Source organism: Hermetia illucens, chromosome 6 (assembly GCF_905115235.1).
Source record: "Hermetia illucens chromosome 6, iHerIll2.2.curated.20191125, whole genome shotgun sequence".
NCBI lineage: Eukaryota > Metazoa > Arthropoda > Insecta > Diptera > Stratiomyidae > Hermetia > Hermetia illucens.
In genome coordinates, this window is record NC_051854.1 from 21,687,566 (window position 1) to 21,704,384 (window position 16,819).

General features: G+C 41.3%; 1 protein-coding gene across 1 annotated transcript; it reads left to right on the forward strand.

Moving 5' to 3' along the window:
• Positions 1 to 149: 149 nt before the first annotated feature.
• LOC119659840 lies at positions 150 to 11,920 on the forward strand. Its single transcript, XM_038068138.1, has 2 exons — positions 150 to 704; positions 9,717 to 11,920. The coding sequence occupies exons 1-2, from the start codon at positions 453 to 455 to the stop codon at positions 11,367 to 11,369; spliced, it is 1,905 nt and encodes a 634-aa protein (XP_037924066.1). The 5' UTR covers positions 150 to 452; the 3' UTR covers positions 11,370 to 11,920.
• The last annotated feature ends 4,899 nt before the right edge of the window (positions 11,921 to 16,819 follow it).

Here is a 16,819-nt window from a genome sequence, read left to right on the forward strand (position 1 = left end):
ATTTACCTAAAACCGAAGTAGTCCACGGACTGATTGCGCTCAAATCTTCGCTCCAGGATGTGACCCAACACGCATATTTCACTTCCGGAAAACATTAACAATCCCTGGCAACCCTAACCATGACGATGACTGAATCCATTGACAGAGTTGTCATTTACCTCAGGCAGGGGCAGGGACGCGAATGACGCCCCCAGTACATCGAAATATCGATACATTTCCTGTGAGTTATCGATAATTTAACTGCTTCCTGAAGTGTGGGTAGTGAAGTTACGATTGTTTGCGTCCCGAGAAACAACATTTCCACTCATCCCGCGGTTTTTCCCGTACCAAATCGAAACAAATCGCCCGACATACATTGAACCGTGTCGCGGTGGCATCTTGACAACAACGACGACGCGGATTGATACTGCCCTTTTTTGTGCGGCCAGTGGGAGCGCTCGGCAACTGAAAAGATGCCCAAGAAGCCCAGCAGGTTCTGGATGTTCTTCCAGAAAATCGACAGGAACACGGCCGAGTGCAGGTTGTGCGGAAAACACCTAAGGACTTGCGGAAACACCACGAACCTGGGCAAACATATCAGACGCCACCCAAATTACCGCGAATTGGCCGGCGACAGCGACGACGACAAACCCATTAAGCGCGAGAAACTCTGGGCTTCTGGCAGCTCGCCTGGCGGCGACGCTACTGACGGATTCGCGGATATCGTAAGTAAATGAATGGCCGAACTCAAATGGCATCGGATATATTTGATTCCGATACACATTCGATAATGTATGTTCGATGGTGTGTCGATAATTTTGGTAGCTATTATACCCTATGCATTTGTAAATATTCTTATCGGATTTGATTCGAAAACAGATTTGTGAGGGACTGAGGCAAGCTGGTTGCTACCATGGCCATTCAGAATTATCCTTTTGTTGCTTTAAACTTATGAGTGTCCATAAGAGGATGTCGTAAATTAATGGTTCCTGTAAAAAATTCCTTCCGCGGTTTTCTACCCCTAATGCTTAAGTCAACTACTGTATGTCAACTATTTATTCTCAAAGTGAGTTCAGGGAAAATAAGAAGCAAAAATAGAGTTCGGGATGATTTTTGTCCACTCAAGAAAACCCGATTCGACCCTTCAATATTTGTTTTCCCCAAGTTTCTCACAACTAACACGAAGAACGTATCCGGAAGAAGGTGCAATTATATTAGAAGGCCGATGTCGTTTCCTTCGCTGGTAATGCATGTTTTTCGCAAATACCGAAATTTTGGGGGCAACTTATTTCGTTCATGAATGCTGGGTGCCTCTCCTCAGAAGGAAACGGTACCTCTATATTCTAATTATACTTCGGTGATCAATTTTTATTCAAATGGGACACAGATCGTCAACCCGCGACGTCGTTGTTTTGCTGAAATGTGTTTCTGCTCCTTCCAGATGTTCCAGAATGACCGACTTGTTGTCCGTTCCGGGATAGTGGGTTCCAACCATGCCATGCAACCTTTACAGTGCAGTCATCGTTTTTTCTTAAAGTGTGACCTGTTCTCTACCATTTTTGCCTTTTGATCAACATGATCACAGGTATTGGGCCGAGATTGTGTCAGGTCAGAGTACCCTGATGACAAGGAGGAGGTAGGCATTAACGAAGACTTGGAGCTTCTGAGCAATAGTTGCTGTGAATTCCATGTGCTACTCCTATATAGCAGCATAGAGAGAACATTGGTGCGGAACAACTTCAACTTTATATTGGTGTTAAGGTGTCTGCATTTCCAGACTTTGGGTAAACAAGCAAAAGCTGATTTAGCGAGTGATTTTGGAATTTGATGTTAGTATCATCATTATCATGGATGAGAAGCTTACCATAATTATTTTTGGTCGATTTATTGGAAAACTTATGACCAATTTCCTATGAGACATCGCCGCTTCGCTCCTCATCGGCCAATCTAGCGAGCGCCAAATCCTCTATTCCTCAACACTTCACCCGGACCGGATGAGGTCTCAAATGCTGGTGTCAATCCAATTGATTTCTATGCCTGCTGCGTCACGCGGCACCACAGGCTAGACTCGAACCCCCAGATGACCCTGTATACGACTAAAGCCACCGCAGCACCTCAAGCTACAGGTGCCTTCATCCCGGGCTCTTCTTCAACGAACTCTACCGGTTCGCTACTGCTAATCGCTTCACCACCTAAGCCCACTATTCGCATTCAGGTTGGTTTCCTCGGGCGATATTCTGCTCATCTCCGATGCCCGTTGACCATGAAATAATGGGAAGCTAACAAAAGGTGACATCCACGCACAGTGAAACGAAAGACCAATTTAGGTGGAAAAAATATTTTATTAGCCTATTCTGTAGTCAACTTCACTGATCATGAATATACCTCACATGATGGGTTACAAATATAACGATGAGAACTTATTAGTAAAAGCACCTTTTTTGCCGTTTGTGTGAATAATTTGCATAAATTTTAATAAAACGTGATTCGGAGGTTTTTCTTGATGAGGTTCAAACAGTTCTTTGTGTGCTTGGGTTCGTATCAACAAGCAGTTCTGGCCCAGTATAGTTTCCTCAGCCGTTCCTTTTTATTTTTACCAGGCCCAGAGTGTCTAGACCTTATTGTGTTAGCCGAGCGGTATTGATTCTCTCTAGGCATTCCCATACCGCTTTAGAGTTCACCTGGTTGGACCTAAGTGCTTTGATCGCTGCTTGGCTGTCAGTCAGAGTAGCGATGTTCTGCACTCTGTAGTTTCTTTGGAGATTAAAGGAGGTATATTTGTCTATTGTGTATATTTCCGCCTGGAATATGCTAGTGTGCTTACCTATTGGCTCTGAGTACATTTTCCTTGAACCAATGACCCCGGCATCCGCTTCCTCTGTTGTGAGGGATTCGTCGGTGTACCAAGTAATTAGTTGCGGTTTAAGCCCTTTATCACAGCCACGCTCTCCCAATTTGCCTTGTTACTCCAACGCGTTTCAAACTTCTTATCGAAGTGAAACCTCGTCATGTTATCCCTTGGTATCAATAATTCGGGTAGTCTATTTAAGCAGCTCCCTGCCTCACTGATACTCCCGACCATCCTGAGGATTGCCCAGACCCAAAAGGACCTCCAGGCGTGCCATTGGGTATGTCCTCATTGTCCTATTGATCCATACACAAGCCAGTTTTTTGAGTTTGTATAACTCCCTGGTTTGTGTTGAGTTCAGTTCTTTCCTTCTTTCCTTTTATTCGTTGTTGCGTTATCAGGCAGAATGTTGTCGCCTTCTGCCGTGGAGTAGGACCCCGGGAAATGGGTTCTGGGAAGCCTGTCCTCTTCTTCTCATTCTGGGTAAATGTCCCATCCTCCCTCATCAGACAGAATTATGTACAGAAACAGTATTCAAAATTTGAAAAGGATCTGTGGAGTTATTAGGAGCACCGACTTTGAAAATGTGATTTTTGAGCACTAAGAAAATTGGAAAATTGGGTTTATAAGCGATTTCTATCGGGTTAGCTCACACTCAATCATCGGTCCATAAAGGGCTCTGCTAACATCCATGCAAAGAACCTTCATTGAAACCACAGGCTGTCACATAAGCTCGAATCTTAACGATGATAGAGGTTCCATTCAAGTGCTTTGGTGAGATTTTCCAAATAAGTTGGTTCGAACTGTCATTGTTGTTCTGCGTAAAACCTCTGGCACATTGCTTCAGGAGGGCATTTTCGCTCAGATCTTCTAAGCTTGATAGCATTCAAAACATCATTGGAAATAGCACTATACATGTGTTTGAACGAATCCGATGCATTAGCAACTACAGTTTTGCCATTTGAAGTCCGCGCCAAGTCGTGTATGAGACGTGGTTACTTAACCCGTTGTATTTCCCTTAGTTTTGCTCCGATTCCTCTCAATTTTTTTTCACAATGTTTTCAAGAGGTTCTCCATTCAGTAAATCAAATAAAAAAAAATTAAAAACCTTAAACAAAGTAGAAGAGTATCAAACCGAAATACAGCATAGAATGCCAGTATTGCATTATTCAGATTAATGACAAATTAAATTTGTATACACTAAAACGTACTCATTGAGTACAAATGAAATCATATTCTCCTGGTTTCCGACTTGTTTAATTGTGAATCTTTGATATACAAAAAAAGATTCATATAATCTAATCCACATGTGTAATGTATAGAGATACTGCTTCAATACCAGCAAAGTTTGAACATTAATTTTTTTCGAGTTTCATCACATAGAGACTCTTATTAACACATTAGACGCCTTCACATCGAGCATTGTAAGGAGTAATTTTAAATGAATCGTTATCTGTTGTCCATCACCAACTTCCAGCAGTTTCTGGGAATCAGGTGCTCTGTTTCGTTTATCTTTATTTATGTGATACTGAATTACTAATTAGATCAATATGTATGATTCTAACATGTACAGGAAAATGTGAAGAAGCTATTCAAAGCTTCGCTTGCATTTCATTTATATATTCATGTTTTATTTTATGAAAGAATGAACTCTAATGTTTGCTTCAGGTCCTTTGCTGAATCGTTTAACTCATTTTCCAATTCCAATAATTCGAATAAATGTAAAAGAATCGAGCCCATATCTTTACATTTGCGTCACAATTCGAAAAGTTGTCTATGCGATATACCGACCTCAGTTGCTGAAATAAATTCACATTAGTGGACATTAAGGTTTCCTGTTTAATATGTGAATCAGCATATTGTTCTATATTTTTGACATAAAAATTACTGTGGTAGTTTTTAGTAATTACATTTACGCTAGAACTAAAAAGTAACGTTAGGTTCTTACAAAATCAACATTAAGAAAAGATATGCAAATGAATTTTGCATTTAAAACATGAACATTTTTAAATATACACTCATCTTCCATCTTTAAAAAATAATGGAGTAGGCTAGGTGGGGGGTAACCAAATGAAAAAAAATCCCGCTTTTACGGTCGATAATAATTCACTAATACCAAATTTATGAATTCAATGTTTGCATAGCTGTCGTGAGTCTCAGACTACTTGTTACTTGTTTATTTCTACGTATTCGTTTATCCAAATAATGGTTTCTGCTGGGCCCGTAAATATTTTAAGTTTTTCTGTCTTGATTTTGTGCCATGGTCGTGTAGTACCGTCCTTCAAGGTATCGTATCCTCACGACTTCGACGTCATCCTTTTGACCGCAGGGGGTTTCTATTAAACCTTGTTAAAGAAACAAATCACGAGAAAGTTTCGTACAGCCCACCTATCTAGCCGAACAATATAAGAAACTCGTTGGTTAGCTTTAAACACTTCTGTCAAAATGTAGGAGGTCTAAGAACCAAGCTGTTGCATTTAAATTTATCTGTTCTGGCTTATCAGAATCGTATTATCTGTATACTTCGAAGGCTACTCGGTCTTTCACTGTGACAGAGATCACGGAACTTTGGGTAGGGCCATAAGCGGGTAAAAAAGATGTATAGCCTCTTTCTCACGATGAACCTGTATTTTCCTCCTACTTGGTACTGCCTTGTGTATTTCCCCGCCCAGTGCAAGTCCGTTTCTTATTTTTGCAAGGAGTAAGTAACGTCCAAAATACTTGCGAAAATAAAAATTTATTTGTAAAAGGATAAAAAGCTTTGCGTTTAAGTTCTACAAAGACTTTATAAGCTTCGCAAACGATACCTAATCCATTTGGTATTTCCTATGTATATTTCCCCTCTAATCTATAAGACGAATTTTTCGATAGTTGTTTTTGGTGACATTAATCTTCCTATGCTCACCTGGCCTACTACCTTCCACTTTGCACTTCCTTTATGTACCTTTATGAACCCACTATTCACTTGCTTTTCCAGGGGTTCGTGACATGGGCCTGTAAGAACTCGAATTATATTGTCATTTTCAGGGAGAGTATTGCAGATACGCGGCAATGGCCACTTCATCGGGGGTGTTTCCCTTTTTCAAACCAGCAATAAGGGACCAGGTAGCACACTGGATCTTTCCTTGTTTCATTTGGTTCAGGTCTGCAGGCGAAGTAAAGACTCCTGAGACCACATTCTCCAAAACGTTTGGTGAATTCTTTTCAGCGGTTGTCAGCGTTCCTAAAGGTCTAGCTGCGAGTGACCCGGGAGTACGTTAACCAGCCGTTGAATTAAAAGTAGGCAAATGTTTAGGCTTCAACATTCACGGCATTATGGGACCGTGGGTCGAGTGGCCTTGAGCTTATGAATGCCTTAATTTGGCAGAGAATTCTAGTAAACACCTCGAAATTTGGAAAGATCGTCGTCTCATTGACCATGCATTTTAGAAATCACCACCAACATTGAACTGGCCTATCCCTAGATAGTCTGTACAGTATTTGTTGAAAATCTTGGTGACATTGTTGCATTTTAACAATGCGGAACATCTTTTCTATGTGATATGAAACCACAAATTCATGTTTTCTCCACCTGATCAGGACTTATGCATCTTGCGCTTACGATACGATGCGAGCCTTTTGTTACCGCAAAAGCGTTAAATACTGCCGTTTGTGGTGGAGCTGCCTTGTGATGAAAACAGTATACCACATATGGGACGACTTGAAGCATGCGGCCCAGATCAATATATTCCTGCAATGCTTTGTAGTACGAACGTCGAAAATCGCGATCAACGCGCTTTTACAACTGTTTAAAGCAAGCGAACGTTTTGTTTCTGGAGTTTCCTACAGACGCTATTGCGCGATCGCCCTTAAACGGATGTGTTACAGCATACTTCATATATCGATATTTCGAGGACCAGTTGTCCTCTTCCTCAGTGAGTTTCTGTCAGACAAAAGATGAAGAGGACAACTGGCCCTCGAAATACCGGCATATGAGGAATAAAAAAACTCACTATTCGGCATTAACAAATAAAATTTGTCTTTTTTTTTCATTATAAAATAAGCCGGGAAAACGACACACATAATCAAAGAAATATAAAATATTTTCCTTTGTGACAAGAACAGGTTTTTGATGTCTTTCCTACACAAACGGGTTTTTGATGTCTTTCCTACAAACGGGTTGCGCGTTGAGGGTTTATTGCTGGAAGGTTCTAATTTAATCGCAATCAGCAGCTGGTATCTTTCTAAAACGAATGTACGCAACTTGCTTAAAGTCGGAAAGCTTCTTATATCCTTCATAGATTCTTCAAAGTTAAGCAGGGTTTTGTCAAATGTTTTTCATGACAGTGCAGGTCACAATAGGACTACAGATTCTGCAATCCAGCAAGACACTTGCGGTCAGTGTTGTATATTGACGCCACCTCGTTCGTAGACTTGTAGTCCAGTTTCTTGATGTCAATGATCACGTGCAGATATTTTCATGCTGCTTTATTATGCTCCTTCATTATGGTCTGTGCTACTTAGCCGAAAGTGGGTTTCCACATCCTTTGCTGCCCCTTGTAAGTATCCTAGCAGATATTGTAATTTGTGAATATTGAACAAGGACTGATTAATGTGAATTTCGGCCTTGGACAATTCAATGAACTGGCTCCATTTTCCACATTGGCCAATAAAACCGTATTTGAATTGATGGTAATTTTGGTAATTCTTGGCAGTTAAAAGCTGGCGTGCCAATGTCATTTGGACTTTGATGAGTCGCTTGTTCTTCCGAAGAAACTCCCGCAAGGCATTGCGCCTAATCTTTTGCGATCAGTGTTTTCTAGCTGCATATTTCGACTCCATCGCCTTATAGATGCCGAATGATGAGTTGTCTGCTAGCAGTGTCCTCACCAGTTTATCGTGGTTTGCATGTGTTCGCAAATCCTTCGATGGTTCTGTGAAGGACGCTAACGATTGCCTCCCCATCCGCGACGACCAGCTGAAGATGTTATTTCTTCTTGTTGTCGGTCATGTTCTTCATGTTGTCTCGAGGGCATACCGGGGTTCAATGGACTATGATATCTTTCCCCAAACACCTCAGCTACACAGATGACATTTTTGCTCTCTTACATGGCTCATGGACTTTGACTAAATGGTTTTAGATTTGGAAAGAGAGGCAAGTAGGCTTGGACTGAAGATAAGCACCAACAAACCCAAGGCGTCGATCAGTTTGTATATCTTGGAAACGTGGTTTCTGCCAACGGTGGCACTGAACTGGATGCCGCTCGACGCATCAACAGCACTAGTTCTGCTTTCGTTGCCTTGTCCAAAATGGGGAAATGCAGTTATCTCAGCTTCAAGATCTAGTTGAAACTATTCTGTGCTTGTGCTCTTTCTATGTTGCTATATGGGAGTTGTAGTACATGGAAAGTGAACTTCACTGCTACTCAAAAGCTCCAAGCCTTCCTGAACATCTGTCGGCGTCGTATCACCGGAGTACGCTACTATCTCAAACGAAGAACTTGGTCGTCGCACAGACTTGGCACTCGTATGCAATGTAATCGAAAGGCGGAAGTGGCGGAGGATCCACACATTCATTTAGGAGGGGCTATTATTGATTGCTAGCTATGTACGCCATGCAATGGAATCTACGCTTGGACAATGGTCGACGGGTGGGTCGCTGCAAGAGCGCTTGGAAATCACAAGAGCCCCGCTCTCTTCAGCTGGCCTTTGGTTGGTTTTCCATAATTTCTAGAATTCGATGTGCAGATCGCTCATACATGGCAATTTCCATGTTGTGTGTAAGCCTGCTTAGTTCAACTTTCGGAAAGCTAACAGATCTATCAACGATTGCTTATTTTGGCAACTTCGTAGCTAAAGAACAAGATGTCACGTCGGTCCTACTGCTACCAAACTGCTACATTTCATGAACTATGTGGCTAAATGTCTAAATTCTTTGCAAGAAGTGCGGGTCATCTACACTAATTTTTGTAAGGCATTTGATTTTGTTAATTACACGATATTTTTTTCCAAACTCGTCTCCCTTAACATTCTGCTGTCACTAATTATATGGCTTACATCCTACCTCTTTCATCGTTCCCGCAGCCTCGTTTCTTTCGATGGTTGCAAACCCTGGTCCTTTTTCCCTTCTTCTGATGTACAAGCAAGGTTCATCATGGGCCTACTATTATTTCTTTTCTTTATCAACGCTTTCATTCTTTCGTCATCGTCCCTTTGAACGTAATTTGGAATTTACTTGAAGAGGAACAACAGCTATTAGGGCAAATTCACTAGTTCCCGGTCGAACGAAAAACAAATGCAGCTCAGAATTCAAAATGTTTTCATCTAGCTAAAATGCAGATCATGCGGTTCTATCGGAAAACCAGAGCAGATAGATCGAGGATAGATAGCTTGGTGTCGCCAATTTTGAAGGTCGGCATGGTAGGGCAAGTGAAAATGGTAATTGTTCATCCGTCAAGAATTTGAATTCCGTAACACCTCAGTTGCGTTATTTTCCTTACAAGTAAACCGTTCTTTTTTCTATTCTTTAGTTTTTGTCTCTTTTGGTATCGGCTTTGTCCAGGTGGGGTCGAAAGGCTCTCAAATTTCCATTTAACTTATCTAGCCATCGCTTTGGTCAGCCTTTCGATTGTTTCCAATCGACTTCTGTGTTTAGGATAGCGCTCGAATTACATAACTACATCATTGGAAACGTCCCTCTTGTGATTTTTCCACGATGGAAGCGATCCGATAACGATCATAGCGTTTTACACCTTCATCTCCTTAACATTATTCTGTCAGATATTGCTACATTGACTCGGATTAGAGCTGAACTATATAATGTCTTAATTTCTCAATTGTTTTTTTTTTTATTTTTGAAATCATTTCTTCTCCGTTTAATTCATTCAGCGAATTTTTATTATATTTCCAGGACTATAATGAAATGTCGACGGAAGAAGTTTTTCTACCTCAAGATCCTCTACTTGAGGAAGAAAGTGGTGTAGAAGTTAAACTAAACTTTAAGGCTCTAAACAAAGCACTGGAGAACAGTGAAAATGAAACCTTAACTTCTGTGCCTGATAACCCACCGGAACGGACAAAATTCACATCTGCAGCATCTTCTTCGGCCAGAGTTCTAAAGAAGGAGTCAGAGAACGACTCAAATGCAATTGGTCCACCCAAACGAATCAAATTAACACCAAATGCCTCCTCATCCTCCGCATCGGCATCTCAGCCGTTCAACACAGAAGCTGTACATTTAGCGTTCGCCGAGTTCTTCTTTGCTTGTAATATTCCATTCAAGGTGCTAAACTCAGTCCATCTGAAACATTTCCTATCAAAATTGAATAAGATCTATCGACCGCCCAGTTTGAGGGAGCTGACAACTACCTATCTAGATAGAGCGTATGATAAGTACAAAATCCCAATCCCTAATGAAGAGCAAGAGGGCATTTTGCTGCTAAGCGGCTGGAAAGATTTCACAAATTCAGAAAAATGTATTGTTGCGTGTTTATATTTGACGGGAGAAAATGACGCTCGAGTATTTTTAAATACGTGGGATTTGAGTATTCACGTTTTTAGCGACAATGAGGACATCCAGAAGAAAGTTGTTGAGGAGTCGATAGCATTGGCGAAGGAGAATCACAACGCGAAGATATATGCGGTTATATCAGACAATCAGCATCTAAACCATAGTCTACAAGGCATGCAGCTTTGGCATTCTGTTTGTCAGAGCTACTTGGCCGGATGCCTGGCGCAAGATGTAGTTAACGCCGAGGACGCCAAACTAGTGAAGCAAATCTTGCAAGAGTTCCAACGGGAGGAGACTGAAGCCCAAATTGTTGAACGTGGCGGGACCCGTGTTCTTCTACCTTGGGATAATCGTTGGTGTACATATCGCGATTCATTTCAGTGTTACGTAAAAAACAATGCAATCCTACGTGACCTCATTCTAGAGGAGAAATGTACAGTTCATGGCAATATTCGTGAGGCGATTTTCAATGATGACTTCGTTGCAAAAATTCGAATTTACGTAGGAATGTTGGAGCCACTCTGTAAACTAATATATTTGTCGCAAAAGAAGAAAACAACACTAGCCGAAGTTACTGAGGAGTGGATGCAGTTAGTCTTCCCGCCTGAATTCCAAACACATTTACAACACAGGCGAAATGCAGCACTGACGCCGTTCGCGCTAGCTGCAAATTTCATGCATCCAGTTTATCGTGGCCGTAGCATCGGTGACGATCGCATGGAAACGGTGGAGTTTTTCTTTTTGGAAAATCTAAACTCCAAAGGATTGGATGATATGTTTCTGTTCAAGAAAAACGAAGGAATTTTCCAGGTTTTAGCTGAAAAGCAAGTTACTACGTGCAATACATATTGGAGCATAGCTGGACGGAAGCATGCCGAGCTGACCACGCTCGCTAAAAAGGTACTATGTATTCCTGCTTCTGTTTCATATATCGATAAGATCTTCTCAAGTTGGTCTACGACACATTTGGCTGCAAGGAATTTATTGGGCATGGAAGTGTACAGGAAACTAACGAAAACGCACTTTGTCTTGAACTTAGCGGATAATAGTTAGTGTCGAGTTTAGGGTGAGATTATCATATTTAATTTACAATTTCCCTAAAGTTTCACTATATATAAGTTTAGTATAAGTAAGCATTTTCGGTATATTTTTAACTGGTCGGCACAAACTGGTTTTAATTTTTAGTTGAACCCTAGCCAAATGATCAAAACGTTATTCAGTATTAGCAAAATTATTGACAATTTATTGATATTTTATCATTACTACATTTTACTTAGAACTTTACAATTTTGATTCACTTTCATTGAGGCGCGTTGAGGCGGTTAAGATCAATTCCTGCCCCGAAAATGTTGATCTTGCTGTTGATGTGTCAGGTACACTGAAAACGAGGTCCTATTACCAATAGGATAATTTCTCGTTTGCCTAATTAACGCAATACTACTCATATGAGTGCTTTGATTTATTTAACTCATTCTGATAAGACATTCTGCCCCCCAGAGAAGAGGAGATAATTTTAGCGTTTTTAAAAATAGTTTATCATTTGTAATTCTCTTTGTATTTTAAAAGCTATCTTGGATAGAATAAACAAATATAATCCAATATAACCCAACTGTCTTACTGCTTTGCTAACAGACTCTCAGTTTTTGCCATTCGTCGGATCTTTTTTTGTGAACAGGAAGTTATTATTATGGAAGTTGTTTCTTGTATAATATAGTTAGTGAAGAAATTTCGTTATAGGCGTCTTAAAGCTGCGCAAATGTTGCCTTAAAGTCAAGTCAGGAAAGGGAAAATTGCTTGTATTTGTTGTAATAGGGACCAAATTTCGGAGTTTCGGGATTAAGTGGGGTAACCTGCCCAGGATGTCACGTTGTGTTTAGTATGAGCCTTGATTTTTTTAGTTAATGCAAGGCTGCTCTAATTGTAGCATGATTTCTCCATTTTTGGCATTCTTTACTGAAGTACGTCTTGATTATTATAAGTTTTATCCAAGAAGATCATAGTTAATTTTTTAAAAATTGCCTACTTGCCGTACATTCCTTGAAATTCTTCTTCAATGATGCAACATCCCATATCGAACGTTGGCCTCCTGGATGCATCGCCTCCAATTATTTTGATCCAAAGACCGCATCCTTCAGTTAGAAAATCTTAGAATTAATCTGCAAACTGCGTCCACTGAGTCCTCCCGACATTACTTTGGCTTCCGTTTTGGTCGGCTACCATCATGCATTCCTTCGATGGTGGTCAGTCCATTGCAATTTCCGGATTTTGACTAGTGTCGTGGTGGTGGTGGGTCGTCAAATATTTCATACAATTCATGATTGTATCTGGTCCGCCAGGCACCCCTTTCTTTTAGGGCTTCGAAAATATTTCAGAGGATTTTTCTCTCAAAGATATCGATCTGCTTCTACGAATCTTGCGTCAAGGCCCATGTCTCGCATCTATACAGCACAAATTAATATCTTGTAGAAGCGTACTTTATTGCGTCTGTGTGTTATTATGGGGAGGGACGCATAAAATGTTTTACGAATTTTGTGTTTTTCGTTCCCGTCCTTCGAGGGTACGATTTCTAGGTAGACGAATTGGTCCACCTATTTGAAATTATGTTCGCCCATTACAATTTTCTGCATACTTGCAGCTGCCTTTCGAATTTGGGTCATGTATTTCGCTTTGGGTTCATTGATCCTGAAGTCCATTTTACTCGCCGCTGACTCGAACTTCTTGAACACTTCTTTCGAATGAAGCATCGATCAGGCAAGAATATCCACGTCATATGTTTACGCCACCAATTGAGCAGATTTTATCAGTAACGTACTTTTGGTATCAACTGAGGCCACCTCCCTGATGAAGTATTCGAGCACCAAGTTAAAAAGGGTGCTTAAGTCCTGACACTATAGGAAAGCTTTTTGTCAGTTCATTTTGGAGTTTTGCCGGTCGCTCGTCGTTAATTATTTTGCAATTCACTAGTCGGATTAGCTTCGGTGGGATTTTTAGCGCGATCATGATTCTGCACAGAACATTGCGATTTTAACTATTGTACGCCTGACAGAAGTCAACGAACAGTTGGTGCACACCGATATCATATTCCCAACACTTTTCAAGCATCTGTTAAACTGTGAATACCTGGTCCGTTGTGGATCGTTCGGATCTGAAACTACCTTGGTATTCCCCCATGATGTTGTCTGTATACTCTCTAAGTTGTCGTTGGATTATATTCGTCAGCAGATTGTAGCACGTGCATAGCAATGAGAACCCCCTGTAGATTTCGCAACGCAGACGATCACCCTTTTTGTACACTAGACAAACTACACTTTTCCTCCAGCGCGTCAGGGATTTGTTTGGTTGTCGAGATTCTGCTGATTAGTTAGTAGATTCGACTGGTGAGCTCTGTTCTCCCTTCTTTTAAGAGCTCGACTGGGATGTCATCAATTCCTGTGATTTTAGTTTAAAGCATTCGTTTTCCGTTAGGGTCATCCGAAATGACAAAGGGGTGAAAATGTGTCGTCTTTGGGTTGAAAAAGTCTTGAAGTCTTGTTTCTGATAATATTGCCATTCTGATCTCTACAGAGGGTGGTGGTTTATAGTTTCATCTTATCTTTATCTGTTTCACTGTGCTAAATGCTACTCGTATGGTATGTCGTAATTCTTCAAGCTGTAGCTATGTGTTAAAATTTTGTTGTTATAAAACTTTCGTTGTTCTCTGCATCCTCCATGAACCATGCACTCAGTATAGACTAGTACCGTTGTGCTTGTCTCAGCGGGGCTTTGATTGTGGTCAAAAAATCAATCTGTGTCCTTAGAAGGTCGTGGGATTGAGTCCATGGTACTCATGTAAAACTGTAGAGGCGTAACTATTGAAAGGAAACTTTTCAAAATTTTCGGAAAATCCGGAAGCAGTGGCCAGGAAACACTAAAAAAAAACTACCCTCTCCTGGAAGATAGAGAATGGCAGGGGAATTATCCTGGACGGTCTGCATTCTTTACTTAACGCTTTCAAATTATCGAAGGAGTAACCCTCGTTTTCACGGAGGAGATCCTGAGGGACGCATTTTCAGACATCAAGCTAGTCAGGATCTCATGTCTAAATAGCAGGAACCCAAATAACTCGCAGGAATACATACCTTCCACCAGAGTGAAGCACGTCTTTTTCGGATCCGAGCTTCCGAAACCCACATCATCTCTAAAGCCAGGTAATGCTATAAGTGTGGGCGTCTGCGCCACACTAAAAAATCGGCGAATCTAATAATAAAAAAAGTCTTGTAGAAATGGCAAGAATATGAGTTTTCCGAAAAATAAATCGTCTATGCCAACGCTAATAACATTGACACCATAACGCTAATAACATTGACGCCCCCCCTCCATGCAATCCGGTTGCAGGATACAACATGATAGCCAAGTCCAGAATGGACGCGTATGGTGGCGTCGCTATTGCTTTTAGCAAGGATATTCGCCTTCGCAAAATCAACTACCTCATTTATGTGGACATTATCAAGTTTCGCCGTACTTGCCTTTATCCGCTAACAAAAATCAATTTCGTCGATATCAGACAAAATGCATCAACTCCCCTAATGGTCGCTCCCTCAAGGAAACTGTTGCCAGCTCCAAGTTCCACTTTCTAAACAATGGTGAATTCACCGTCTTTAAATCCTTAGCGCGAGCGCTGTCGGTTCTGCTCCTAACATAATCCCCTCAAATTCCGTGTGGACGTGAAAAAGAGATTTTAAATGGCCACCACCAGAAAATTCTGATCCACAACAGCATGTTCACCCAAATCAGAACGTAGTGAATCGGACAATCTCACTTCTATAATAGGTTTTTCACAATCAACTTTCCCACTGGTATTAAAAACATATCTAAGACAGCAAGAAACCAAATCTTGCTCTCAACTTTTAAATCAAACGGCAGGAGCTCGATCCGGAAACCCTGGTGGAATGCGGACTTAAAACCTTTTAGGAACTATAGATTTGTTTGTGGACCGGAAAAACTTCCTAGACTTCGTCGAGGCAAGAGATCCCGCGCGTTGAGGAGGGCTTCGTGCCGCAATAAATGGGGAGAGAGAGAGAGTTTTGGTACGGATTAACCGTCTCAAATTGCTCCGGAATCATAAGGAGCATGGATTCCTGCGACGAAACGAAGTGTCTCTAAAAAACTTTTTAAGTACAAAAAGCGGTCTGCTCCAGGCATGGATGGAATCATACACGCTTATGTCCAATGGCTGGGCCCTACGGCGCGGGAGTTTCTCCTTGAGGCACCGATTGAGACCTGGTTCAACCAGACCTCTCCGGAGGACTTATCTGCGGTCAAACTGGTCCCGATTCTGAAGAGAGAATGGACTCAGAATGATTTAAACAACTTAAATCGATTTCGCTTCTAAATGTGTTTTCTGGGCTTGTGAACTCCATCGTGAAAGCTAGGCTCAATCAACGCTTCCAGGACTACGACATTTTCCCCAACAACTGCTTTGCCTATAGGACTCACATGCTTACCACCTCCTGCCTTAATTAGCTTCTTCGACACAACTCTATCGCAAAGAACCAAAGAAGCATCATCATCATCAACGGCGCAACAACCGGTATCCGGACTAAGCCTGGAGAAGCATGTCCTGCCAGTGTGGATCTGCGTCCATTGATGAACGTAACTATCAAGATTACTTCCCATCGTGACATCATCAAGTGTAACAAGGAACAGTGCTTCAGGCTTCGGTAAACAATGGCTTTCACCAAGGATGTGCTCTGAGCTCGGTGCTCTTCCGAATTTATACATCCATGAGAAGTGCTCTAGCAAATTGCAGATTTTCCAGTATGCGGATAACTTCCTTATCGTAGTGACAGGGGATTCTAAGGGGGACGCTCAAGACATCTTCTTGGGGTGAACGACCTCGACTTCATTAGCAGTAAAGGACTATAGTGACTATCACTAACAAAAACAAAAAAGCTGCTCAATTTAGCGACGGGATCTCGGGGCTCCACCCGTTAAATACGTAGATACTTTGAGTGTTTAGGGCCTACGATGTGTACGGATAAGCTTGCCTCCTTGACATACTGTGGTCAGGGCCTCGTGGAGCAAGGATACCTTTAGGTTTATCTTAATGAGCTCGCAAGCTTATGTACTTAAGGAGCCAAGAATTAAAATTGAAGGTGTGCCTTTTTTGTATGTGAAAAATTCTCATTTCCATTGTATCAACAGTAGCGCTGTTTGGAAGTATTACATCGTGATGTATTTATGCGCGGCTTCCATTTCTTTAACCATGGAGTTGCTGTATATTCTCTTGCTCTGTACGTGATCCTCTGCTTCTGGCCTAATTTTTGTGGAATTTAAGTTTACATTATCAAATAAATATGTCAACTCTAAATATTCAGTACAACCACCAAATGTCTAATATCCAATTCCAACTGATCCGATTCAAATTCTTCTCTCAAAATTCACCGCCTCATTTGCATTCAGTATGCACCCCCATTCAACTGACGTGTCCTCTACCAAGCACCGCTACTTTATCCTGAACCAAT

What these genes read in the sequence shown, in the direction of transcription:
- LOC119659840 (XM_038068138.1), top strand. Translation starts at nt 453, where the DNA reads ATGCCCAAGAAGCCCAGCAGGTTCTGGATGTTCTTCCAGAAAATCGAC. An exon ending in CTGACGGATTCGCGGATATC is followed by an intron (nt 705 to 9,716) that starts GTAAGTAAATGA and finishes TTATATTTCCAG; the next exon opens with GACTATAATGAAATGTCGAC.